This window comes from Tiliqua scincoides, chromosome 1, assembly GCF_035046505.1.
Source record: "Tiliqua scincoides isolate rTilSci1 chromosome 1, rTilSci1.hap2, whole genome shotgun sequence".
NCBI classification, from domain to species: domain Eukaryota; kingdom Metazoa; phylum Chordata; class Lepidosauria; order Squamata; family Scincidae; genus Tiliqua; species Tiliqua scincoides.
In genome coordinates, this window is record NC_089821.1 from 135,003,315 (window position 1) to 135,030,529 (window position 27,215).

At 41.4% G+C, this 27,215-nt stretch overlaps 2 protein-coding genes across 3 annotated transcripts in view; one reads left to right on the forward strand and one right to left on the reverse strand.

Moving 5' to 3' along the window:
- The window catches only part of GCFC2 (GC-rich sequence DNA-binding factor 2), a 41,377-nt gene extending 25,574 nt beyond the window's left edge, over positions 1 to 15,803 (forward strand). For both annotated transcript variants that reach the window (XM_066634861.1, XM_066634950.1), the window contains 6 exons: positions 1,123 to 1,244; positions 4,832 to 4,905; positions 5,183 to 5,249; positions 9,107 to 9,253; positions 11,022 to 11,146; positions 15,332 to 15,803. In XM_066634861.1, coding sequence (XP_066490958.1) covers positions 1,123 to 1,244; positions 4,832 to 4,905; positions 5,183 to 5,249; positions 9,107 to 9,253; positions 11,022 to 11,146; positions 15,332 to 15,446 — 650 coding nt within the window. In that variant the 3' untranslated portion in view covers positions 15,447 to 15,803. The remainder of the gene's footprint in view (positions 1 to 1,122; positions 1,245 to 4,831; positions 4,906 to 5,182; positions 5,250 to 9,106; positions 9,254 to 11,021; positions 11,147 to 15,331) is intronic.
- A 2,146-nt stretch (positions 15,804 to 17,949) lies between these two features.
- On the reverse strand, positions 17,950 to 26,730 carry MRPL19 (mitochondrial ribosomal protein L19). Its single transcript, XM_066635076.1, has 6 exons — positions 26,653 to 26,730; positions 25,314 to 25,431; positions 23,516 to 23,634; positions 22,730 to 22,864; positions 19,471 to 19,652; positions 17,950 to 18,465 (listed from the first exon to the last, which is right to left on the reverse strand). Exons 1-6 carry the CDS (start codon positions 26,699 to 26,701, stop codon positions 18,244 to 18,246), a joined length of 825 nt encoding a protein of 274 aa, XP_066491173.1. The 5' UTR covers positions 26,702 to 26,730; the 3' UTR covers positions 17,950 to 18,243.
- Between the last annotated feature and the right edge of the window lie 485 nt (positions 26,731 to 27,215).

Genomic DNA, 27,215 nt, shown 5'->3' on the forward strand with positions numbered 1-27,215 from the left:
TGACTCAGTCTGTTGATTCAGTCTGTAGTATCTAAGCAGAAGTACTGAAGGCCGCCCCAACAGAGGGGATCTCCTTTCCCAGGTCTGCTCCTTCACCCACACCTAGAATTGTTTCAGCTAACTTTTTAGAGGCTGAGTGGCAATGGCAAGAATATTTGGGTCACTTTAAGAAGGTCCTTGCCACTCTGCTGTCCTCCCAGTAGGGCTTGCCCAACAAAACGTATAGTATTCCTTGGTGGACATATCCAATTTCTACATCAGTAAGAGCCTTGGGGAAAGAAAGGTTTGGGATATTTTGGACTTCTTTCAGATGAGCCAAGAGTTGTGTATGAATACTCATAAGCAAACATCCTTGCGTATTGTGTTGGGATATCCAGCGAATAATTTCATTTCCATTCACCCGCATGTTTGTAGGTTCCTTTAAATATCTACCACACTCAACTGTTCTGCTGTACACACTTATCTGACACACACATTCACGAGGTGCTAAAAGATCATTGTGCTCTCTGGGGTACAAGTAATTCACAGAGATTCTTTTTTCTTATCTGTTAATCTCAAGACACTGGAAACTTATATTTTGGAGGAGAATCTTATAGTGGGGTCTGATTTCATGATTTCCAGGGACAGCACTTCTTTATATATTCTGAAGATTCAAGAATACCCTCTGAAGTCAGGGGAGACACTACTTTTAATGAATTCCTCTCCCTAATGACCCCCAGATGGCATTCTTCCCACAAGTTCATGGGACTAGGTCTTCTACAGGTTTATGGCGCTTCCTACACATGCAGGAAGTAGGTAGAGCTCCAAGGAAGTTCCCACTATCCTGTCTCCAATTTTTTTTTCTTCGGTTTTGCTCTGTTTGGTGTTTTCTTTCCACAGTTCATGGGTTAAGGGGCTTGTTTTGCCTTTTTCACTTCAGTCTAGGGAGGCAGGTATACTGCTCTGCTTGAAAGTGCTATTGTATATATTTTTGACACTGCCTTCTGATTTATGGGGAAGTGCCATCCTAAAAACTGAAGATTTTTCTCATAGAGTAATTGAGAATAGTAATTCATAGTAAGAAATTTGTTGTTGTTTTTTAATCTGTCAGTGTCTTCATATTATTGCAAACATATTTTTCAGGTTTTGTGGATCATGTATGGGATCCTCTGTCAGCATCCCAAACCCAGAGACTAGTGCAGGTCTGCAAAAATGTTTTTGAAGAATATTCCTTCTCTGAAACTGACTCCAGGAAAGCTAAACAGGTAACTAAAAATGGGTGCAATACAAAGATGACCAAATATATGCATTTTTAAAGCTTTTGTGTATTGGCTTTTATTCGTAGTATTAGGAATACCTCCTTTTCTATGAGGTATTGATTCTGAATCCACCTTATCCTACTTTCTTGCTTTGAAAAGGTGGTCTAAGGATACTACGTATAATGCAGCAGGTATCCAGCTGGCTGTGCCCATACAAACAGGTTTTGGCTTAATGGTCTTTTGGAATATCAGAAATCTGGGGAATTCACCTTTGCTTCCCCCTTAGGTTCCAGCATAGTGGAACCTGGTCCCGCCTTCCTTCTTGTCCTTTATTTTGGATTTTGAGGTTGGTAATGGTACTCTAAGCAATCATTTTCCTCTTATTTTAATGCTCAACTCAAATCAAGGAATCCTAAGGACTATGAGTGGTGGAGCTGACAACCTCGAATCCTGGGTGAAAGTCTCCTGGTACCTGGATTTAAACCAGAGGCTGAAGGAAACTCTGGAGTCCGCTACAAGTTTGAAATTAAAAACAGCTCTGCAACAAGAAGGGGATCCCCAGGAGTATATTAATACTTTTGAGGCCCTCATCACACATGTGTCATCTGTATTTGGAAATAATTCCAAAGGCAAGAGTTTGGGAGGGAATATGGGGGAGTCCCCCTGGTTTGACAAAGAATGTTTGGAACTGAAAAGTCAGATTCGGTGGGTTTACTCGCAATATAGGAAACTAGGGGGACAGCAGATCCCAGACTTGCATTTTACGCTTAAAAAAGCAGTTACAGTTGTGTGAAAATCAAGAGGCAGAACTATGCTCACCCCCAATGGAATAAACTAATATGGGCCTCTAGCCTCAACAGAACCAAACAATTCTGGACTATAATTATGGGATCTTTTCGAGCAACCAGTCCAATCTCTGCCTCCATTTCTCCTCAGTTGTGGTGGCGACACTTTGTATCCTAATTTCATTTGGATAGAGTGAACCCTGTGCCTTCTTCAGAACCGGCTTTGAAGGATCTGGCCCCGTCACCCCAGAGGAAATTAGTGAGTTGATTGCTCAGGTGGGTTCAGGGAAAGCTCCAGGCCCAGATTTGCTACCTTATGAGACCTTAAAGGCTTTTCCCGATTGGTGGGCTCCAATCTTAGCAACCCTGTTTACAACAGTCGACCAGACTGGCATGATCCCAGAGGCATGGACGAATGCAATAATAGCGCCCATCTATAAAAAAGGAGAGCAACTTGATCCTGCAAGTTACAGGCCCCTTAGTTTCCTCTCCACCCTGGGTAAGCTTTACGCTAAACACTGTTAGGTAAACTCCTATTGTGGATGTCTTGCCAAGGGCTTCCAAGCCCGGAGTAGATTGGCTTCCGTAGGGGTGACTCTGCCATTGACCATTGTATGGTCTTGGCTCATTTGGCAGACAAATGCTCCAAGAAGAGAAAGGTAAAACTTTTTACTGCTTTCCTGAATTTGAAGGGAGCCTTCGACTTGGTGGTTAGAGAAATTTTATGGGAAAAGCTATGTGGGCTTAACATCGACCCGAGATTGCATCTTTTAATTAAAAAACTGCATCTGGGTGCAGTCTGTCAAGTTCGCTGCCCTCCTTTGGGGAAACTGACCCCAAAAATTCCCGTTGAAAAGGGTGTGAAGCAGGGATGTATTCTTGCTCTCCCCGTTCTCACTCTTCCTTAATGATTTGGTTTCCTTTCTCTTGGAAGTAGACGGTCATCTCCCTAAGCTGGGCTCTAGGCAGGTTCCTCTGCTGCTTTATGCTGATGATGCCGTCTTGATGTCCTGCTCACATATAGGTTTACTGTGTCTTCTAAATAAATGTAATGATTACCTAGTTGCTAATAAATTAGAACTTAATTATGGGAAGACTAAAATCTTGGTATTCTCAAAGTCGTGGAAACCATATCTATGGTCTGTAAAAGGGAGGAAAATTGAACAAGTTAAGACCTTTAAATATTTGGGGGTGAATTTTTGTTATAATCTTACATGGACTGCCCATCAGAAGCTGTCAGCTAACTTTGCCCACTACACTATTCAGTCTATTACTCGCTTCTTCTTTAGGCAAGGCAATTGTCATATTCCATCTGCTCTTAAAGTTTATAATGCCAAAGTAATACTGCAGCTTCTATATGGAGTATGGCTAAGCTCGATTAATCATTCGTTCGAGCGTCCTCAGGCTAAGTTCTTTAGGGGTATACTGGGTCTCCCTAGACGTGCACCGTATGCAGCTACTTGTTTAGAACTGGGGCAATCCTGGAGACTAGGGTGTGGCAGCTAATCTTTAAGTACTGGCTGCGTGTTCTTTTTCGCACTAGGCAGGATAGTCTGCTATACCTTATGATTTCTGAACATGATACCCCCGTGTGGCTCACTAGAGTCTGGAAGAAAATAGAATCTATGGGCCTTCTTTTTGACCATCTGGTCCTGTCTTCAAAAATAGAACTCCTTTCAAAAATTAACAGAGGCTTTCGGACATTGAATTTCAAAACCTTCTTACGAGTCGCACGAACTCGTTCTCCCTTAAATTTCCACATTCCGTTAGCCCACAATCAGATGGCTCCATATCTGACCCTTTTGCTTAATCCTAAAGACCGTCGTATAATTACACAAGCTAGATTTAATGTTGTTCCTTCGGCAGTAACCTCAGGAAGGTACCATAAGGTCCCTCTTCTTGATCGGCTCTGCCCTTGTTCTCTGCTCCAGGTTGAAACCCTCTCCCATGTATTTTTCTGTTGTCCAATCCATTTGGCTTTGCGCTCTGTTCATCTAGAATCCAATCTAGCGAAGAATGGTCTCCCAGAGCTGATGAAACTTGTTTACTTATTAAATGACAGCCCAGTAGTTGTGTTGCAGGGCACTGCTAATTTCCTTTTGTCAGATGTAGAAAAGTATGGAAAGAGATTGGTGTAATGTTTATTTGTATGGTCTGTTTGCATTTTAACCTTAAAATTTGTGTGACCTTTATTTTATTTTATTTTTCATTTTTTATTCTTTATTTCTTTTTATTTTACATTTTGTTTTACCTTGATGACTCATTTGTTGGAACATGAATTAATGCCAATAAAGGTCTCTAAATCTAAATCTATTAGTATTAGGAATAATTATATATCACCTCTGAGCAAAGTTCACAATGTAACTTTTGTCCATAATAATTGGGGTACCAAGCAGTTTAAGTCAGAGGTTCTCAAACTTCTTGAGAATAAAATTCCTGAGGTAAGTCTTTGCAGGGGAGGGGGGGGTGAGTGCAGTGGCGTAATCGCTAGGTGGGGGGCAAAGGGGGATGTTTGTATTTACTGAGTGCTGCTGCAAGCTGCAGGAGTTGCAGGGAGCCTTGTGCAGCCCTCTGCAAGGCTCCCCTAGGCTTAGAATGTTGACAAAAAGCAATCACAAACCACTTGCTGGCTGTAATCGTGAAACCAGAAGTGGTTTCTGATCACTTTTTTCTTTGCTATTTTACACTTACTGCCAGAAATATGCTTGGAGTTCTAGAAAAATGTGTTGAAAGATACCAGAAGAATGTAGGAAATTATTTTTTTAAACAAGAGAACTAATATCTTTTAAACATTCTGCATTTTAACAGGATCTGCTCAGTGTTGTTATCTCAAGAATGAAAAAGTCTGTGGAAGATGTGTTTATTCCTCTGTATCCCAAGAGGCAAGTTCTGTTACATAAAACTCCATATGCATGCAGTCCTAATATCATAGCAAGTTTTTTTGAACATTAACAGCTATGAAAATAGGCAACTTTTCTTATGCTTTGATATGAACATTGAAAGCTACACTTTCAATACTGTAATTTAATTTTTGTTGTTGATTGCTGTATGGTATTAATATTGACATTCATGAAAGATCAATGGTATTATATGTGCATTTGGGAAAATGCTTCTATGTAGCTTAGCATGAATTTTTTTCCCCCCTACCTTCTTAACCAGTTCAGTGGAAGATAGAACATCACCACATGCAAAATTCCAAGACAGACAGTTTTGGTCAACTGTAAAGGTATGCTCAGTATTTTTATCATAAAAACATCTTTTGATAAAATATCTCTTAAATTGTAGACCTTCAAAAATATGCTTCAGGAATGTTGGAGATCAAAATTTGAGAGAAGACATCACTAATATGATAGTAACAGTGAGTTCAGATAGGCTGTTAATGATTAGACAACACAATCTGCAGCATGCTAACAGTGTTTCAGGGCACACATAAAAAACCTGTACTTCCTGGTTTTAGGCAAGCAGCATTTACAACATTATCATTTTTCTCTTGGGATCAGTTTCATTTTGGGGTGAGTGGGGCCGGTAACCCAAAATTTGTGAATAGCAGTCACTGCATATTCTTGCACTGCACTGCACATACATGAGCACAAGCCACCTTCCCCACTCCACCCTTCCTGCTAGTCAGGGGACCTTTGGCAGTGGCATAGGATGCAGCAAAGGGAGAGACATCAGATAGCGGTAGAATAATTGGAAGCCAAGAGTGGGAACCACCAGTGGAGTGTCTGCTCACAGTTCCCACAACAAATTTCTGAGTGTTGCTCCTTCCCCTACATTTCATCCCACCCCTTGTAGAGCAAGAATTAGTTGTGAATGTCACCCTATGTCACCAGTCTTAAGAAATTTTCTGTTTGTGATTAGGTTATACAGGTATCTCAACATGATGAGAGGGGCCCTTTAAATTAAAGGAAAAAAGTTGTTTAACATTAGCCTCATTAATGTGACAGAGGGCAGACAATCCATCAATCATCTATCAATCATTTTCTCTCCAGGCACTTAGAACTGTTTGACTCCAAGGCAAGCGACCCCTCCCTTCTCTGAAAGAAAGATAATCACTTTGCATTGGTGAAGGGAGGGAAGAAGTGAAGCTTGGAGAGAGACTGATTAATGAATTGTCTGCCTAATGACTCTGTCTTGCATCACAAGATCAGCAAGGCTGTTCTTAAAATACCTAGCAAAGGGTCGTTGTTTTTTAAATGGATTTGCTTTAATGCAATTTTTGCCATCCACATGAGTTCAGGGAACAGAACCCTCATGAATAATGGACTCAACCTGCATTTCTTTTATCTGTGTTACTGTTGGCATTTTGAACCCTTTTCAAAACTTGTCAGTTGGTAGCACACTGCTATATTTCTGACAACTTCGAAGTAATCGAAGCTTCGCTATGAACATGCTATGAACTAGTTTCCTTTAAACTAGCAAGTAACCTGATTAGATGGCAGTGCCAATGAACAACCATTGAATATTGACTCACTTTTTAAAAAAGACCTAAAGAGAATACTCTCAAAATTATGGATATGAAATTAAGGATATGAAATTAAGACTTTCATGGATAATATTTTCAGCATTTGCTTCCCCCTCTCCGTTATTGTTATCAGTCTTGATGTCAGAGAAAATGTGCTTTGGCCTGGGCTGTTAATGCAGACATGGAGTAAGATTTGCTAGCTTCTCACTAGAAGCATGTTAATTATGTCCACAACCAAATCAGCCTCAAATTTACTCTTGCTGGGGACCTGTGCTCCCTACCCTCATTTGAAGCACCTGCTTGGTTGATTTTTCCAAAAAAATGGTGCTGTAGGTACTGTACAATTTTCGGGAGAATAGGTGCATAGTTTAATTTGAGTAGCATATATTTACTGCAACATAAGAAACGTCCTACTGGATCAGGCCCAGGGCCCATCTGGTCCAGTTTCATGTATCTCACAGTGTCCCACCTTTTACCTTTGGGAGCACATAATACAACAAAATACTTGCATCTTGCTGTAGTTGCATCTGGCATTCTGTTTCCTTCCACTTGCACACCTCAATGAAGACCATAGACTGGCATGTGTTTAACTTGAACTACTTTATTGAACACAAGTGACAAAATTTTAAAACTTGAAACTTACAGAACATACCATCTCTCCCTTACCAATCTGAGATAGGTGAAAAATTGCCATCCACAGCCAATCAGATGACAAAAAAATTCCTGCCTGGCTCGCATGGTGAGCAACCAGCTAATCTCAGACTGTACATACCCATCATGGTTTGTAGCCTGTGATGGAGTTTTCCTCCAAAAATCCGTCCAATCCCCTTTTAAAGGCGTTTAGGCCAGATGCCATCACTATATCCTGTGGCAAGGAGTTCCACAGATAAATAACATGCTGAGTAAAGAAATATTTTCTTTTGTCTGTTCTAACTCTCCCACCACTCTATTTTAATAGATGTCCCCTTGTTCAGGTGTTGTGTGAGAGGTAAAAGAGCATGCCTCTACCCACTCTATCCATCCCCTGCATAATTTTGTATGTCTCAATCATGTTCCCCCCTCAAGTGCCTCTTTTCTAGACTGAAGAGCCTCAGACACTGTATCCTTTCCTCATAACGGACGTGCCCCAGCCCAGTAATCATTTTGGTCGCTTTCTTCTGCACCTTTTCTAGTTCCTCTATGTCAGGGCTTTTCAAACTGGGGCGTCCCAATGCCCCAGCCTGAGGATCCTGGCCTCTGTCCCCTTAACTGGCAGGGGCAGAGAAAAGGCAGCAACGCAATCCCCAGGATCGCGTCACTCGGGGCTGCAGGGGCTTGGCTGCACTCACCAGAGCCTCCCGCAGCCTCCCAGGGTACGGAGAGCCCTACGCGACTGTCTGCAGAGCTCCCTGAAGTTTCAGAAGTGAAAATGGAGCAATTGCACTCCACTTCTGGTTTTGCGGAGGCAGGGCGCAATCGCTCCACTTTCACTTCTAAAGACTCGTCTGCAAGGAGGCTGCAGGAGGCTCTGGTAAGTACAGCCAAGCCCCCTGAGCAGCGCAATCCTGGGAATCACATCGCTGCCTTCCCCCATCCCTGCTGCCTCCCCCACCCCTGCAAGAACTTAGAGGAGCTCAAACTCTCCCCAAGAGTTTGAAAACTGTTGCTCTATATCATAAGTACATAAGAATAGCCCCACCGGATCAGGCCATAGGCCCATCTAGTCCAGCTTCCTGCTTCCCACCTGCCTAAATTGTGTTGAACAATTTCCTAAGGACTCTGGACTCACAAGTGGGGGCGAACAGGGCCAGGGCTGTGTAACTTCCTTTTGTTACATCCCTGTGGAGGGATGTGTGTGCTTTTTGTTGGCTCATTTAACTACCTTGCATGACTTGTCTATAACCCCCTTGTGCTTACCCTCTCCCTTTTTGAGGTGATCTTCCACACCTAAAAGAGGCAAGGGCTGTGCGTAATGTGGTCTGGTGTGGGGGAAAAGAAACTGGATTGAATTGGGTGGGTGTGAAAACCTCTGAGTTGGGGGGGAATTATTTTGTGTTCCATGTATTCCATGTAAACCCAAGACTTTCACAGCTAGTGAAGCAAGTGCAAGCACAACCATCATATTAATTATTAAATAATCTTCTTGTGTATTACAAATTTAATTGTATTTTTTGTGTGCAAGGGTGTGGGGGGGTTGCATGTGGGTCCCCACCATCTCAGAATTTTGCCTTAGTGGTCCTTGAGCTCCTAAAGGTTGGGAACCACTGCTTTAAAGGTTGGTGTGACATTTGCTGTGTTACAATCCTCTAGCACTGTGGTGGTTTTAAGGGACAATTTGCTTTTTATAGTTAAAAGATCAGCAACTTCATTTTTCAATGCCTTAATAACTCCTGGGTGGATGCCATCTGCGTCAGGTGACTTATTGTAACATTAAATAGTTACACTTAGAAACTTTGTTTTAATAGAATAGCAAACTGGGGAATGTACTGTGACAAGTTATATAATTAATAATGTTTCCAGGACTTACCTCATATAAAATACTTTATTGAATTTTTTTTAAATGTTTCTTATTGCTACACTAACTGGATGTTAGCTGTGTTTAACTGGATGTTATCTGTTTTATTAATCTGTCATTTCAGTTGTTGTCTAATATACTTCTGTGGGATGGGATCATACCAGAGGATACTTTACAAGAATTGGGACTCAACAAGCTGTTGAATCGTTACCTTCTTTTAATACTTATTAATACACCATCTGGACTTGAAAATGTAGAAAAATGCAAAAAGGTAATGTAAGGAAATTATCTAGAATCATAGAATCGGGGAGATAACATGGAGGTCATCTAGTCCAGTTACCTGCTCAGCACAGGTGACCACAGCATCCCTGACAGCATGCAAGCTCTGCTTGAAAACCTCCACTGGAGAACTGAGCAAAACTGCATGCGGTGGACTGTTCCAATGCCAGATAGCTCTTACTGTTAGGAAATTCTTTCTCATGTCTAGCCTAAATCCACTTCCCTGTGATTTCTATCCTGTTCTGGTCCTGTTCTCAGGAGCCACAGAAAGTACTCACCTTCTTCTGCATGGTAGTGATACTCAGTTCAAAACACTACAATTCAACAGGCAAAAGCTCAGTAAATTTCCACTCCTGCCTTACCCAAGCTCCCCTGTACCCCTTCTTTTGGTAATGGTGTACTTCCTTTGGACACATTTTGCTGCTCTTGCAATATAGCAGGGTGTTTTTGCAGACCAGTCCTGTCTGGTCTTCAAATACCAAGGCACTGGAGAACTAGGGCTAAAAGCACCAGGCGAGAGCATGAAGCCATCTCACTACTTAGTAAGGAAAAGTTTTGTAAGCATTTAGTTTTACTCTTGTCTCTAAGCATGGAATCACTGTTGTTAAAGCATACTGCACTCAGGATGGTCCATGTCCTGACCTGGACTCATAGGGGAGCCTATAGCATCAATAAAATGCTAAATTTTTGAGCAGAATTAGTATTATGCAGTTATTCAAAAACCCTTTTTTTGAAGTTATCTTGTCAGTTTCAGAAATAGTACCCTTAACCCCTGCCACTTGGGCCAAAAGGCACCTTTTAAAGCAATGTCCTATATTTAGCAAGGGGAGAATAACCATCCCTTTGCACCTCAGCATGGTGCCTTCCCCAGTGGCTCTTGCTGGTGTCTCTTCTGCATGTTTTTTTAGATTTTGTGCTCTTTGGGGAAGGGAAACAATTTATTGATTTATTCTGCTATGTAAACTGCTCTGTTAACTACTTGTTGAAAAAAGGTATATATTGTTTTTAATAATAATTTACAACTGGTCTCCCTTTAAGTTAATAAGAAACTTTTAGAATCAAAGCAGTGAACGCTGATTTTCCATTTATAATATGCTTATACTAAAAACTTTAACTGCAACAGTGAAAAGTACTGGGCTACTATAAAACTACCAATCCCTAGATGATCCGCACTGGTGTATCAGCGACATGGGGACGTTTCTAACAGTCTTCCAGACTGTCCTGGCTTAATTGGTTCCCACTGGACAGCTCACCAGTTGGTTCAAACATCTTACTCTGTATTTGCCTCTTGCACTTGGCACCTTCTGCATTGCTGAGTGTCAGCAGGTACAAACATCACTGGAAATTTTTTTTACAAAGCATCTTTGCATCAGAGAATTTTAAGTACCCTCACATAACCATCTCAGCAAGATTTTTCATGTTCAGTGGGGGAGGTATGATGGTTAAGTTGGTGGTTTGTGGTATTTGTGTAGTCTTTAGATGAAGTTCAAAATGGCAGTTTATTATGTGGTAAGAGTTTGTTAAATACTTGCATATGAGGAAAATGACATCTGTTCAAAATGTCTTCAATGCAGGTATAACTTCTAAATTATTTAACTACCTCAGCCTTGATTATTGATTTAGGTTTTCATATTTGTCAAATATTTGGTGACAGCAGTCCTTACTCTTGCCACTAAGTAATCAGTGGGTTTATGTGGGTGCAAATGCAAAGTTGTGCTATGGTTAAAATTTAATGCCAATTTGTTAAAATTTCTGAGCAGGTGGTAGAATGTTTGCCAGAAAGATGGTTCAGAGAATGTGAAGATGGAGCTTCTCTGCCCCAGTTATCAAACTTCAGTCAGCATTTGTTGGTCTTAGCACGTACATTTTACAAAGATAATTACAGGTAAATTATATGGTATCCTATTTACACTGTACTTTTCTACATGAATTGAATACAATATCATAATCTTGCTGATTTCCTAATGAAGCTTACATACAGTGTACTGTCAAGATCATGCAGGGCTCATAGTCCATATTTAGATCTATTTTAGGGACTTTAGAATACTTTCAGGTAGAAAAAAATAAGGACCAAAATAGGGACCTCATAAAAACTATGAGAACAAAAATGGCACTCAAAGAACCAGGGGACAGCCACTACAATTGAAAGTTAGAACAGATCAAAGAAAATGTGTCTTTACCCAGCTTGGAAATCCTTGCCATAGGATGTGGCATCTGGTCTAGATCTCTTTAAAAGGGGATTGGACAGACTTCTGGAGGAAAATTCCCATCACAGGTTACAAACCATGATTGGTAGGTGCAACTTCCTGGTTTTAAAAGTAGGCTACCTCAGAATGCAGGGATCTTGTTGTCTTGTCATGCTCCCTGAGGCATCTGGTGGGCCACTGTGAGATACAGAAGCTGGCCTAGATGGGCCTTTGGCCTGATCTGGCAAGGCTTATGTTCTTGTGTTACAGACTTTCCTCATTCTGCTACCCTTGAGTCTCCTCTATATTAGAGGCCTATTCTTTTTTTTAATTATTTTTTTTTCTAAATTACCACACACAGACATACAAACATATAACATACATTTAGGAGTGCTAAATACCATATACCATTACTAATTAATCATACTATACCTCTTAATCTACTTACTCATCTATTTCTAGCTCTTATTGATTTATCCATTTATTTATATAATATACAATAAATTTTCCCTAATTCTATAATACTATAGCAATACTATATTATAGCAAATATAATACTATACTTTCTAAATATTCACTTTCTACCAAGCGTAGACTAACTTTAATTACTCATTAATATTAAAACAAAATAATCTAATTACCAAAATTATCACCTCAGCTATTTTAACTCCAATCTAATTCTCCAATCTAATTCCACTTTTTTTCTTTGACATAATGAGCACATATAAAACTCTTCCACGCGTTTACATTTCCAGCTATTTTTTAATACATTCTAATTCATATTTATCAATTTCATATATATTCTTTTTTTTTCTTCAAATAAATTTGGGCCATTGTTATTAGCTGAATAAATCCTCCAATTTTCTTTAATCCTCAAATTACCCCTCAGGGATCTTTTTCTTTCTTACTTTCCATTTTTTCTCCTGTAATATCTTTAATAATTTATCTCTATAACAGAATCTGAAAAATCCACACTTTCTTATATTGGGTGTGTTCATTCTTCCAGTTAACTGGGATATATTTTCTCCTTCTTGTTCCAACAAATTTTGTGATTTGTGCACTCCTGTTACTTTGTCCATCTTATCTCTCTTGAACTCCATCAGTGCCTCTTCTTCGTCCTGTTGATCATCCTGTTGATTTTCCTCCTTGTCTGCTTTTTCACTCCCTTGTTTATCTTCTGCTTGTTTCTTTACATCTTCCAATTGTTCCTTACAGACATCTATCTGTTGGGAAAGAGTCTCCAGACTGGTTTGAATCTCAGCGACCAACTCAGCTGTTGTCGCTTCATAACAAGCAATCTCTCTGTATTAATCAAGTTTTTCTGGAACAGAGTCCATTCTGCAATTTCTCTCTAGTCCACTAGATGTCCACAACATATTAATCTCCTTACTTCCACCACGTCATTACTACTCTGTCATCCGCATTCCTTACATACCTCTTGCAGATAACAGTCCAGTGCGGTTAACGGAGAAACAAAATGAAAGAAAACAGTCTCACCGTCTCTGGTGCAGAGAAAACAAAGCTCTTTCAGATCTAATGAGAATTATATTTATATCCAATTATGTCCAAGAATAATTCTGGGTTTTAGTTCACACCCAAGTTATAGTTATAATCCACCACCAATTTATTCCACGACAGAGAAAAAGAGCACTTTCAACCTCCTTAAAAAGTCTCTTGTTAACGCCTCCAATATATCCAGGGCTTTTAGCCAAATCAGTCAGTCAGAGCCGGGGACAATATTAACACTTGCTTATCTTAAATTTCCAGCTTAAACTTTACACTTAACGCTTTTTTCCCCTCCATATGGCATCTCAGCATGGAGCCAGCAGCTTGATTGCAGATCACTGCACCTCCCCCAATACTATCACAAACGGTTAGACTTCTCTGAGAAGAAAGCCCCTCCCCCTGGTCGGGCTTTCAGTTTCCCAGATACCTGCACCGATGAAGATCTTGTCTCTCCTAACAAAGATCTTCAGGTTCTCTTCAGACCTGCACTATTTGGGGGAAAACAAACTGTCTCCCAGGAACTCCTGGAGTCTGTTCGTCCACTGTTGGCTCCTCCTCCCATTAGAGGCCTATTAGTTTGAGTCCCACTCTGGTAGCTGGCAAACGCCTAGGCCAGATCTAGATGAACCTCTTCCCAAAAGGCTCTTTAGACAGAAATACAATTATAAACAGAAACAGCATAAAACAACAAGCGCGAAGTTCTTACTGTCTGGTACTCTTATCTCCAATGCTCACCCACCATTGGGCCTGGGTATAGAATAGCTCCTCCTCTCTGCTCACCTACGTTCAAAATGGACTATAGAAGTGAAGATGGACTGACCTATCCCCTCTGAACATCATGGTGAACCTTTCAAACTGACTTCTTACTGAAGTCTAGGCCCACTAGAAGGCTTGGGTGGGTCATCAGTGATGTGCACTGGGTTGGGGGGGGGCAGCTTGCACGCTTCTCACTTTACCAGTCTATTTTTGTTTTGTTGTGAAAAAAGACAAAAAAGGAAAAGAGAAACAAACATTAAAGATACATTAAAAAGTACAAAAAATACCTCTAATATTGTAGCACAGGTCTAATTACTTAGTTTTATATCTTAATAATCTAAACTTCCATCAGTATACATGTTGTATCTCCAACAGCCCCTCTGATCTTCTCATTAAAAGTATTCAATTTCAGATTAATGTTCTCTATTCCTTTCAATCTCTTCCTTAAATCCACAACTCATTATTCTCTCTCTCATGGAGAAAGTCAGTAATTGATTTCTAGTTCTTCCTAAAATGTTATTCTCTTTAAGTAAGCTCACACGTTTATCCATTTCTGCAAAGTTCATATCTTTCATCCACCATTCTTCTATCGACAGAATATCTGTAGTTTTCCAATATTATGCGTAAAGTATTCTAGTTGCACTTATCATATACAGTTGTGCATTGCTTAACGATAGTGATGACCCCATTGTCAAGGATGCCTGATGTTAAATGAAGCTTCCAAAGCAAAGGCTCAGAATGGCCTTTTCAGCCAAAATGACATGACTTCCAGTTTTCTGCCCCCTTCCCAGATACAGGAAACCACAGATAGCTCCATGCCCCCCCCCCCACACCCATTACCTTTGTTTATGTTGTTTATAGTTCTGCAAAAGGTCATGTATTTCTTTACCCAGACACTATAAGCAGAAGGCTTACAGCAAGGGCAGGCAGGCAGCCTGCAGCGAGAAAGGACAACTAAGAGAATGTTAACGGGACTGCCTGCAGGCTGCCTGCTTGCCCTTGCTGTAAGCCTTCTGCTTATAGTGTCTGGGTAAAGCAAGATACATGATCCTTCACAGAACTGTAAACAACATAAACAAAGTTAGTGGGTACGGGGGACCATGGAGATAGGGTTCTGTGATGGAGGGGAATGAATGCATCCCCCCACAGGTTTAGGATAGTGCATTCAGGGTACTTTAAATATACTTACAGCATTTGGGTAAAGCAAGATAGGTGATCCTTTGTGTGACTGTAAGTAACAAACAAAGGTAATGACAATGGGGAACTGTGGATCTGTATAAAAAGGGAAGGGCGCATTTGAGCTATTTGTTGCTTGGTGAACTTTACAGAAATTTCTGTGCATAAACAGCATTTCTCCGGTGGAATCTCCATGGCCATGGGATGTGCCATCGAGGCTTTTGTAGTCCAGGGAATTGAGGGAGCCCCTCCCCTCAGAAAGACTTTGTAACCTGACCTGCCTGCCTGAGAGGGAGGAGCTTCCCAAATGTTAAGGACTGACCCTGCCATGGAGACCACCGAGAAGGGAATTCACAAGTAAGCTCAAATCTCCCCGATTTCTTGAGTTGTTGTAACACTGTCTGTGTTCAGATTCATACAATTAATGTTTTCTATTTTTGTTTCAGCAATGAAATAAAGAATGTGATTCTTCTGTTGGTGAAGGTTAAATCTTTACGTATTGCAGATGACTTCCTTGAAGAACATAAAATGGAACATCTGAAGTCAATTCTAAGCAAATGAACAAGTCTGCAGCAAACAGTGTTACAGGTGTGCATTGCTTAGTGACCTTCCAAAGAATGACGACCTACAAATACAATGGTGGTGGGTCCTCTACAACCAAACCTCAGACACCTTTGTTTTTGAATCCTTCCTGCATTGCTTGCAAATCCTTTGACAGTTAGTGAAGCAGAACAGCTGAACTTACCCTGTATCAGCCACTTGCCTGATGAGCATGATCTTCTGAACTCCGGAACTGAGGCAAGAGGTCACATGCAGCCACAGATGCCTCATTTCCACCTGTCTGGGAGATCAAAGGATTGCGCTCAAGAGAGTCAGCAGGCAAGCCCAGCTGATACAGGGCAAGTTCAGCTGTTCTGCTTCACTAACTGCCAAAGGATTTGCAAGCCATACTGGAAGGACTGAAAAACAAAGGATCAGATTGACCTGCAGGACAGTTTAGGCAAACTGCAACTGCTCTGCTGCCTGCTTCTCCAAGCCTGGTGGTAACAAGCACCATTTGTTGTATCATACAGTGGGACTGCCTGTTATTTTAGTGATGGATTTGCTTAGCAGCAGGGATTTGAGAAAGTATCCCCCATCACAAAGCGACACACACCTGTATTTGGTCATTCTCTCAGTCTTTGACCTCCTACAGTTTATTTTGTCATTTTATTCAGGCTTTGTTGAGATATCTCATTATGTATATACAAGTATTCCAAAATCCAAAGAAGTTTGAAACACTTGTGGTCAGGGGTGATCAACCTGTATATTGAAAAACTATTTGTGTAGTTTTCTGTATTATCCACAAATATTATATTGATTGAAGTGATGGTCTGGTTATTTTTGTATAAATTCATTTTAGAGTGTATAATAAAATGAAATCTTCACACTGAAGTTAAAGCACTGTTAGGTTTTTACATTACCTTGTTTAAGTTGGCCCAATTTGAACATCTTTCATTCTGAACAACAATCCCTTTTTCTATAAGATTGTGGAACAGGTTAGCTGTGCAGGTGAATGACAGTTTTCTTAGGGTAGGAAGTACAGCTCTGAAATTGTACTTGCAGTAGGTTATATGGATAGTGAGACCTGGCTTGATTGAATCTAATAGTACACAAGAAAGCTCCTGATATTTTTATAATCAGCAGTTCTCACTGGGCCCTACAGTGCAGAGCTCTTATTTCCACTTACTAAAAGTGTCTGTTACTGGATGCATGTAGCTGGAGTGAGGCAATGTTAAGTTGTTCTCTATTTCATTTCAGTTTTGTCAATGATTAGACATGCGCAACAACAAAAGTGACAAGACCAAGTCAAACTATAATTAAATTCAATTGTCTTAGTCAAGAGGATGTCCAGAATACTGCTTTTAAAATTTATTCCAAATGTAGAGGTGAGCCCCCATATCCATGGATCCAGTATCCTCAATTTCAATTATCCACACCTCCCCCACGAACCCATTAACATTTTTTAAAGGCTTACCGGTGTTCCTTGCTGTAAACACAGCACCAGGGATGTGCTCCACTCAGTAAGCTCAACTTGTGAGTTTTAACATATGTTGCAACTCTACTTGTAAAAAATTTCAAGCCCTGGGTCAGTCATTTTGAGAAATGTCAAGTGGTGAGAAGGATTTCCATGAGCAAAACTTCACAGGAAAAAGGAGGTGGAGGTGATGGGGTATGTGTGTGTTCCTCCCCTTAGCCCCTCAAACCCAACCTTCTCTCCTGCTACTGTTGGTCTGAAGGCCAGCTTCTGGATTGCCCACAAGGTCTTTGGCGCAATACAGAAGCAGCAAGAAAAGTAAACAAGAACACATGCACCAGAACCTCGAGTCATTTAGAGCCTAGACTTATTTTTTGAGTCACTAGCCACAAGTCAAATTGGGTGGTCAGGACTGTCCACAACTTGTCAAAACCAGTGTTTTTGTTCAAGTTGAGTCAACTAGAGTCAAGTGCCAGTCCCTGCAGGGTGTTATAAGCATTCAAGCTTATAGTGTGAAGAGAGCAAGCTGCCGGCAGCTTAAATACCTGATGAAAATTGACTTAATGCTAAACAGGAAGCAGTTAATTTCCATCAGGCATTCAGGCTGCTTGCTCTCTTCACACTATAAGCTTAAATGCTTATAGTGCCCTGTATAAAGCAAGAAACACTTACTGGTAAGCCTTGAAAGAACGTTAATGGGTGTGCAGAGGGCTGCTATTAATACAGGCATCCCCAGTATCTGCATGCATGGGGGTCCCTGGAACAGATAGGGCATGCCTGTATAAGTAAGACAGATGCAGAAACTTAGACATGGGAAAAACTAGAAAACAACTGACTTCGGAACACTTCAGTTAGCTTTACATGCATGTGTGCAAATAGCTAGAACCCCTCCTATTTGAGACGATATGCTGCATTGTAGTCCCAATCCAGATTGTTCTCATACATGCACCCACAAGCTGCTGCTTGAAGGTAGTGACCTTCTTGTAGCAAATAGCACCACACCCCACACCCAAAAGGCCTAACTACATATTTAAAAACCAGGTCTAATTTAGTCCTACTAAAAGCTCTTTATGTTCACACTTATTCAGGAGCACACACAACATTAATCATGGAACAAGCTGCGAAAAAGGCACACAGTGCGTCATTCTTTTGCAGGTCTGCTGTTGGGGGGTCTTCAGGAACAAGACAGTATGTGGCACAGGGGCTGGTGAATGAAAAAAAGTAGAAAAAATAACACACTCCTTGTTCATGTGGCAGACAGTACTTTGAACAAGACAATATTTAGAACCCAAAATGCTAAAATGGAGTTGGTCTTCCTAGATAGTCTTTCATGATTGTGCCTCATTTTTTTTGCCCTTCATTCACTTCTGCCCAGATTTCCTTCTCAATTTTTGATGTATCATACTCTTTCATCATATCAAATTCTCTCCAAGGCATACTCCATTTTTCCACTCTCTCTTTGTCTCTCTCATGAAGATACAAATCAAAGTTGATGCCCTGAATGTTGAATTTGGGATGTTCCCAGTGTTTTGACCACGGCCGAGGCTTCATTCTGACCTTCATCTAGAGAAATTGGAAGCAAAAAATGTCAGATCATGTATTACATTGGTTTGTTTTTTTAAAAGTGTACAGTAATGCCTGCAGTAGTACTGTTTAGTACTGTTAGCAAGAACACCTTTTTCCCATCAATCATGCCAGAGCACAAAAAGTAGCACTTAATTCTGCTTTGTTTTACATTCTTTTATATCACAGAGACCTGTAGGTGTTTTAACTGTCCCAGCGTGACTCTAAACATAAGTTGTGAAAACAGTAGTGGCATTTCCACTGTCAGGTGCTCATTATGGCTGACAATTTACTTGTGCTTCTGCCAATAATTAAAGAATTGCCTACTGATAGTAATTTGCTATTTGCTACTTTGGGTTCCAAAGCAGGTGTATACTCACTTGCACATACACCCAAACAACCAACTTTCAAAAAGGTAGCTTTTGAAAGCTCCACTATAACAGTTCTTGGATGTTGGGATAAGTTTGAACATAAGAACATAAGAATAGCCCTGCTGGATCAGGCCAAGGGCCCATCTAGTCCAGCTTCCTGTATCTCACAGTGGCTCACCAAATGCCTGAGGGAGCTCACAAGACAAATTATTGCTAGCCTTGCAATCGCTAGCAATAAGAATGCATTTTTCTTCGTTGCTATGAAAACACTGGCTAACTATCTCTAGTGCAAGTTGCTGACAGTAGAGAAGAGTAAATCCCTTTGGAGAGGTAGCCATTGCTTGACCCAATTGGAGAGCCTCTGCCAAGAGCCTCAAAGCACCCTGGGTCCCCAAATTATGGATGGCCATGTTGGTTCTTTCACAGAGGTGCAGTCCACCCATTCTGGTGCTTTTGCATAGGTAGGATAGTGCTGAGCTGGCACACGTCCATTCCAACACGCGTCAATTTTGACTGCCGACCAAACTCAGAACACTGGTAAACTTCATGTACCAGTGCCATACAACAGCTTCAAATTACAAAATGAACTTCTAACATAATTAATCGCCAACCATAGATGTCTAGCTCTTATTACCTTGTTAATGGGAACTTCATCACTAACTGAATATGGTACAGGCTTCATGTTGATATCAACAGTGCTGTATTCTGGAAGGGCATCTCGTAAATACATCAAGTTATCATCCAATCTCTTCTCCAGTTTCAGAACCTTGATCTCATGAATTAGAGGACTGTATAGTTCATAGCAAATTTCAATACCTTAACAGGAAAACATAATCTGATTTAGTGAGGCAGTTGTCATGCTCAGAACACAAAGTTATATTAGCCCATTTCTGCCTAGCCCATAGGTGTCCCTGTTGCATATATACAATGTTCAGTAGAAATGGCTTTTAAAACATAGATAACAATAATAGCTATTACAGTGTAAGAACATCCATGTTGTATAGCACAGTACCATCTAGCTGACTTGATGAGATGTTCTCAAGCCATACTAGTTCAATGAAATTGTTTCTAGTATACCAAAAATGCTTACTGGAGCAACATTAAAACATTCATCTGTGATACTTTCCTACCATTGCCAAATACCTGCTTAACAAAACTTTGGCAAGACATTCTTTTTGTCTCTTAAGGCAGTGATCACCAAACTTGCAACCGCTGTCCTTCAAAAAAGCAGTCCCCATTTGGACCGGAGTTTACCCTTCTGCCTCCATGCCACATTTATTCCAGTGATCTAGACACCAAGATGTTCTGGTCGGTCACGTCCAATGCCCAGCTTCCCAAAAGGCTGTGCAACAAGACGACAGGGCAGATGCAGCTGCCTGTGTGCAAGTGTCCTGGTGCCCAGATCTACTGTGAATGAACGCGGAATAATAAGCTCTGCTCACAAAGCTTTTCCCCAAGCACAGATCCGGCCCCCAGGCCAGGGTTTGAAAAACCATGTTCTAAGTGAGTGCAATTTGATAGGTATGCAATGATTCCAGCTGATAAGGAATCCCATATTAATTAAAAGAAAATTGCCAAATAGTCAGATCCTATGCATACCTACTTGAAAATAATCCCCAATGCATTCAATGACACTTTCAAATTGCACTGAGCAACTAAGAAAAAGAGAGGGAGGGAACATCCAGAAAATAATTCTGGCAAGCTGGAAAAGGCCTCCACATCAACTCTGGAGATATTTTTTCTGAAACTTCAAGCGCACTCCAAAAATTTAGTACAGCAAGTGTTTACTTAAAGTTGTTGATACAACTTTAAATGAAATGACTTTAACAAAACCAATTTTACCACATAGGCTAATTGATATATGTAAACAAGAGTTAAGTTCCTATAGCATATTTCTAGTGACAGAAACATTATTTTATAAAAATTTATATCCGGCCTTTCCCATGCTGAAGCAAATGCCCAAAGTGGTTTACAAAGATTGTGGATAAGAAATGTACAATACATCACAGTAATGAGAGGGAAAAAAGAAAAAACACTTAACAAACCATTAAAACATTAATGTTAACTGTTAAACACTAAAACATTAAAAAAGAAAGCATTAAAACAGAGCAAAAACCCAGTACACATTGTCAAGCCATGGAGGGGGACAAATTAGTCCAGGGAAGCAGTCAAACCACAGCACTGTTATAGATGTGCAGACAGCAAATAGACACCTATCCGATAAATGCGAGATGAAACAGGTATGTTTTGAGCTCTCACCAAAAAGCCATGAGGGAAGGAATAGTTCTTCATTCCCTTGGGAGGGAATTCCATAGTTGTGGTGCCACTACAGAGAAGGGCAGGGGTATAAGAATAGGCCCTCAGTTTGGCTGTACTTGTAAGAGGCAACTAAACGGCCACCGGGTAGGTGGGACTCGTTAGCCTGGGATGGCAGCTCATCTGAGAGGAGGAAAACTCTGATTCCAAACCTCCACTGCCTTGTGGCTACATCCAGTTATGGAAAAGGCTTCAGGAGTCAACCTTGAGGCAAAATCCGGAGCCGGAGTCCCTGAGGCAGTTCATGGCTGAACACAGTCACGTTCTCGCAACTCCTGCAACGCGACTGGAACCAACCGTATTGGCTTCTGCCTTTGCATTGGACCATTTCAGCTACGTGGAGAGGGGGGATTTGCTGCAAGGGTAACAGCCTATCCTCCATACCTACTTTACCCAGGCTTCACGCACTGGAGAGAACACTGTTCCAGAACCACCATTCAGACATACCATAGTCTTCGAGACTGAAGGATGCCAACTACTACAGAGAAATCTTCATCAAACTTCTAAATAAAGACCCCAAACACTTCTAATATTGAACACTGAAATAAATATGAGCTTTCAGGGAAGGAGAAAACCCAAGCAGACATGGAGAGAATGTGCAAACTCCACACAGACAGTGGCGCCAGCCAGGAATTAGGTTTTTTTTCCCCCCTCAGCAACTTTAAAATGAAACAACTTCTAACAAAACAACTTTAACTGAAGACTTGATGTACTATGGGCTTTATTTTTTTTTAAGTACGGACTTGGAGCAATGTGGTTTGGCAAAGCAGAGATGCTGTACTCCAGGAAAAAAACACACACACAAAATCTAAATCAGTAGTTCCTAACCTTCTTTTGCAACAATATCCCCTTAAGGACAACAGTGACCAGATTAGGAACCCATAGTGCTATTAGAATGGCACTTCTGGGTGCCAGTGCCACCACCCCACATGTAAGTTTAAAAAAAAACCAACCCTTTTTAATTTACATGTGTTTGGCGGTGACAGCAAAATCTGGAAGTGCCATTCCAACATCACTATAGGTCCCCGAACAGGTCACTACCCTCCTTAAGGGTGTAGCATCACAAAAGAAGGTTCAGAATGCCTGCCCTGGGAAGTCGTGGGAAACACCGATTAAAGTCAGTCCAAAGGTCTGCATTCTACAATAACGCAATGTTTTATACACAATTCCTGCAACCCCAAACAGGGTTTCCAATGGAGGTAGGGGCAACAACAATCAGATTCCTGTAGAGCAGATTCCTATGATTATGCAGACCATCATTAGAATATGTCCAGCAACTGAGATAGAAGAACTGCAACAGTCCTATGCACCAACATACCCAAAAGTCAGCCATTGAACACAATGGCACTTCCTTCTGAGTAGATATGCACAAGATCTGAATGTGCACGTGCCCTATATCTTCTTACAAGCAAAATGCTCTCAGCGGAAGAAGGAAAAAACTGGAGTGAGAATTGAGCTGAATTATGGTTATCACACATAATTAATGTTTACAAACAGAAAATGAAACCAGTACTTTTAGCAGTTCCCTCTGCCCATAAACTGAAAATCAAAAGGCATGAATTCAACCATATACCCACCCTGTCCTTCTATTATGTTTCGAAGTCTGAAGGTTGCTCCAAGTCCTTTTCCTGAGCGCTGTATACAAAGTCCTACAAACATGCTTTTCTTTCCGCTGGCATAGGGATCTGCTGTGGAAACAGCAAGTATGCTTCCTGCCAGAAACAAAAAGCAACAATTTAACACATCATGGACAGACTATAAGGTCAATACAAAACTAGAGATATGAAGACCTGAGGAAAAAGAACATGTAAAGCAGTGGTTCTCAAACTCTCTGGGAGAGTTTGAGAGCCACTAAGTTCTTGCGTGGGCGAGAGAGGGGAGAGAGCAGGGGTGGGGGAAGGCAGTGGCGTGATCCTGGGGATCATGCTGTTGCCTCCTCCCTGCCTCCAGGCTGCCCCCACCCCTTAAGGGGGCAGGCGCCAAGGCCTGCAGGCTGGAGCGGTGCAACGCCCCAGTTTGAAAAGCCCTGATGTAGAAAAATGGGGTGGGTAAAACTATTTTTTTTCTTGTTTCCTACAACTCTTCTAGTGGAAAAATTGAACATTTTGGGAAATAGTGAAAAATTCTTATGAAATGTTTTCTCTTTAAAATGGTGAAATATTTTTAAGGTGAGATTTTAAAATATTGTTGTATCTGCTCTTTATTCCTTCAAAAAAGCTTTCTAATAGCTATGAAGCACCAGTTACATGATTAAAATTCTTACATGCTGAGGGCATATACAACTTCTAAAGCAAATTCACCATTATTTTTCTACTGTACCCAATCACACATTATGAGATTTATAGTCTAGATGTGCTACTGACCAACGTAGAACTCGGGAATATTCATTACTTTTCTCCGTTGCAGCATATCTTTTCTTTCCAGGTAGAATTTAAATGGATTTGTTCTTTGCCGAGGAGGGATGAATTCAGGACTCAGAAATCTGTCAGATACACAAATACCTTTATCAACATAAAAGCAAATGGTAGCTTGCCATATTATAAACCACATGGCTTGCAATGCAAATATTAACTTTCAAGGAGGATACTTTTCAGATTAAATTTAACAGCACAATCCTATGTATGGTCTTACTCAGAAGTAAGACTTCAGTGGAATTCATTCCCATGTAAGACTGCATAAGAACGCAGCCTTACAGTGCAATTATAAGCATATCTACTCAGAAGCCAGCCCCACTGACTTCAAAGGAACTTACTCCCAGGTAAGTGTGCACAGGATTGCAGCCTTGGCATGCTTTATAAGTAAAAGTTTTCTGTTAATTTTTGTTAATATACTACTGCTGTAGAACAGTTATAAATAAATAAATAAATAAATAAATATGAAGCTTTTTTTAAAAAATATATTTATTTTACAGAAGATTCTTAGATAGCTGTTTCTATAGACATCTTTCAGGATGGCCACATCTCATATTAACAACAGGCTATTTGATTAATAGTGCAATCTTATGCAAGTCTACTTAAAAGTAAGTCCCACTGAGTTAAATGGAACTTACTCCCAAGTAAGTCTCTACAGCAGTGTTTTTCAAGCTGTGGATCAGGACCCACTAGGTGGGTCGCAAGCCAATGGTCCCCATTCATTTCAATGAGTATTTTAAATATACAGTCGTGCACAGCTTAGCAACAGGAATGTGGAACGGCATCACTGTCATCACGCAGGGCTTGATGGTATGCAAAGCCTCCAGGAGAAAGGAAGTGAGGGGAAGCGCCACTCCCCTTGACTTTGGAGGCTTTTCTGAGCCTCCCAGAGGCAGTGCTCACCCATGCGCTGCCTCTGGAAGGCTCAGAAAAGCCTCTGGAAGCGAGGGGAGTGGAGTTTCCCCTCAGCTTCAAAGCCTTGGGGGTGTGACCTCCTGACCAGTGGCAGCCATCGAAGGTCATTAAGAAGCACGCGCCTGTATTAGACTTGATGCTACCATGGTATATGACTACATTTGGGGAAATGTTACAGATCTGTACTGTACTTTTAACAGGCTACTATGTATATGCCTTTAACAATGATAGTTGATGGGGCTTATCCCAAATAAGTATCAATAGGATTGCAGCCTTTGGGATGTTGGGAGAATTTCTTTTGAAACAGATCAGCAACTGCTTGGGAGGGTTAGGATGGTTCTTTTTTAAAGAAATTTTTAAACTTATTGTAAATTTTTAATTTACTTAGGGCACAATCCTATGCATGTTTACTCAGGAGTAAGTCCTATTGTATTCAATGGGGCTTCCTCCCAGGAAAGTGTTAGGCTGCAATCCTATCCTTACTTAATTCAATTTTGTAATGGGGAGGTGTTAAAATTTTCCTGCTTGATGATGCCATTTCTAGCCATGACTTCACTTCCAGGTTAATGACATCACCTCTGGTGGGTCCTAACAAATTGTCATTCTAAAAAGTGGGTCCTGGTGAACCACTACTCTGGATCATAGCCTATAAGGAAACTGTAGAAGTGAGGGGGGAAAAGATTCTAATGATTTCTTCTAATGATTGTGAAAACCAATTTATTCTAAACTGTTTACTCCCAGTCCTTGACTTTATAAGAGACATTGGCTTACAGTTACCTCAAAGGCACTTTTGTATAATACAGTGGTATATAGTCAAATATGAAATGAAAATTACCGTCTCTCTGCCGAATGATCCTTTGATTCATCAACAATAACTGGCTTTGGAGGTGGCTTAAATTTTGCTGGTTCACCATCTTTAGAGTTCAGGCATCCAACTGAGAAAGAAATGCACCCTTCAAGGGACAAATCTTCAGTTAATTTCCTGTAAGTTTGAACATGATACTTCTCCTACTGTAACTGTACAACTGAGCCTCAGGAACCTAGATGTTACAGCCAAGTAACCAACAGCCCAATCTGATACACATACACCAAGAAGATTACAGTGCTTAGTAGGAATTACATCCTAGTAAGCAGTGCACAGAATTGCAGTCTCAAAGCTGCAATTCATATACAATGAGGTAGTGCGGTAGTGAGGTTCTAAAGTCTGCATGTAAGACAAATATTACATATATAGTACAGTAGTCAAAATGACTCATGAAAATCCCTAAAATTGTTGCATTTAGAGGCTATGTTGTACAAAAAAAAGTACTTAAAAAAACTAGAATTATGCTGAGACACACACGGGAACTGACTGAGGAAACAGCAGATTCACATCTTCCATCTCATGCTTGCTGCAGGCAATCTGAGTGAAGTCTCTCTCTCAGCAGTATACTTGAATTTGCACAAGTTAAAATGCATGAATACCAAAACCTGTGGATGATGAAATCCACGTGTCTTAGGGCCCCCTAATCCTCTGGAGACTACCTTAGAAGGCCACTTCTGGCCTCCATGGGCTGATCACCTCTGGAGGGTCCATCCCAAATCTACAAATACACTGCACAGAACCCTTTATTCTCCAGGTGTTTCCTTTCACAGTGTTACAACAATGCTTGCCATGGACTAGACTAGCAATTCACATTAAGTCACAGAATACCTTACATGGAGTGCGTGTTCCAAGAGAGCACTTCAGAAAAGTCACCCAGCAGACCACCAGTGCTCACCCAGCACCAGCAGCACCCCGCGTTCAAGGCTGTCCCTCTCCCACTGCATTTGTTTTTTTCAAAAATTGATTCTCTACTTGGAAAAACCTGAACCTTCATCTTCCAGGGTCCTGCGTGTTCTGCACACTGCAGGGAGTTCCCAGGGCTGGTTCCTGTTCCACTCCAGAGGTCTGTCAGGAGAGCCTCCTGCCAGCCCAGCTCTTTGGCCTGCGTGAAAGCACAGCAAGGGACTCACAGCCCAAGCTGTGTAAGCATGTCTACTCAACAGTAAGTCCTATTAGTGTCCCACTACAGTCAACGGGGCTTACTCCCAGGAAAGTGTGGGCTATCCACACGGAGCAGTCACTACTAGCACGTGAACGCCAAGCTGCGAGGAGAAGCGGAGAACTCCCAGCCGCCCTGCCGGGTACTCACTGCGCGCCGCGGCAGGGAACCCCCACAGCCTCGCGCCCAGAGCAGCCATGACCCTGCGAGGCAGCCGCCGCGTTGACCACGAGAGCGCATGCGCAGAGCGGACAGGCCACTACGGTATCCTCGGTGGGACAAGCTTAGCACACGTGCGGTCGCTCGACGAGAAGAGCGCGCTGACGAGTGCCGCGGGACGGACGAGAAACGCTCGAGTTCTCAGGAGCTCGCGTGCGTCTTTGCTGGTGGGATGACAGCTGCAGACCTCCCCGTGCACACTGCGCCTGCAGGCGGGAAACTGTCCTGCCGGCAGTCGGGGTAGACCCTGCGCCTTCCTTGCAGATCCCGTGATGACGAGGAAGCTTCCCTCCCAGCCACCTTTACCCGGGAGCAAGCCCCACTGACTAGAGCGGACTTGCTTCTGAGTAAACTTGCCTAGAATTGGGCTCCATGGCTGCCCTCCCAGCCACCTTTACCCGGGAGTAAATGGATGGAATGTATCCAAGAGTAGATACATTTGGAAATATACATTTGAACTATACTGAAATGTCCTACATCTGAAATGTTCTAGA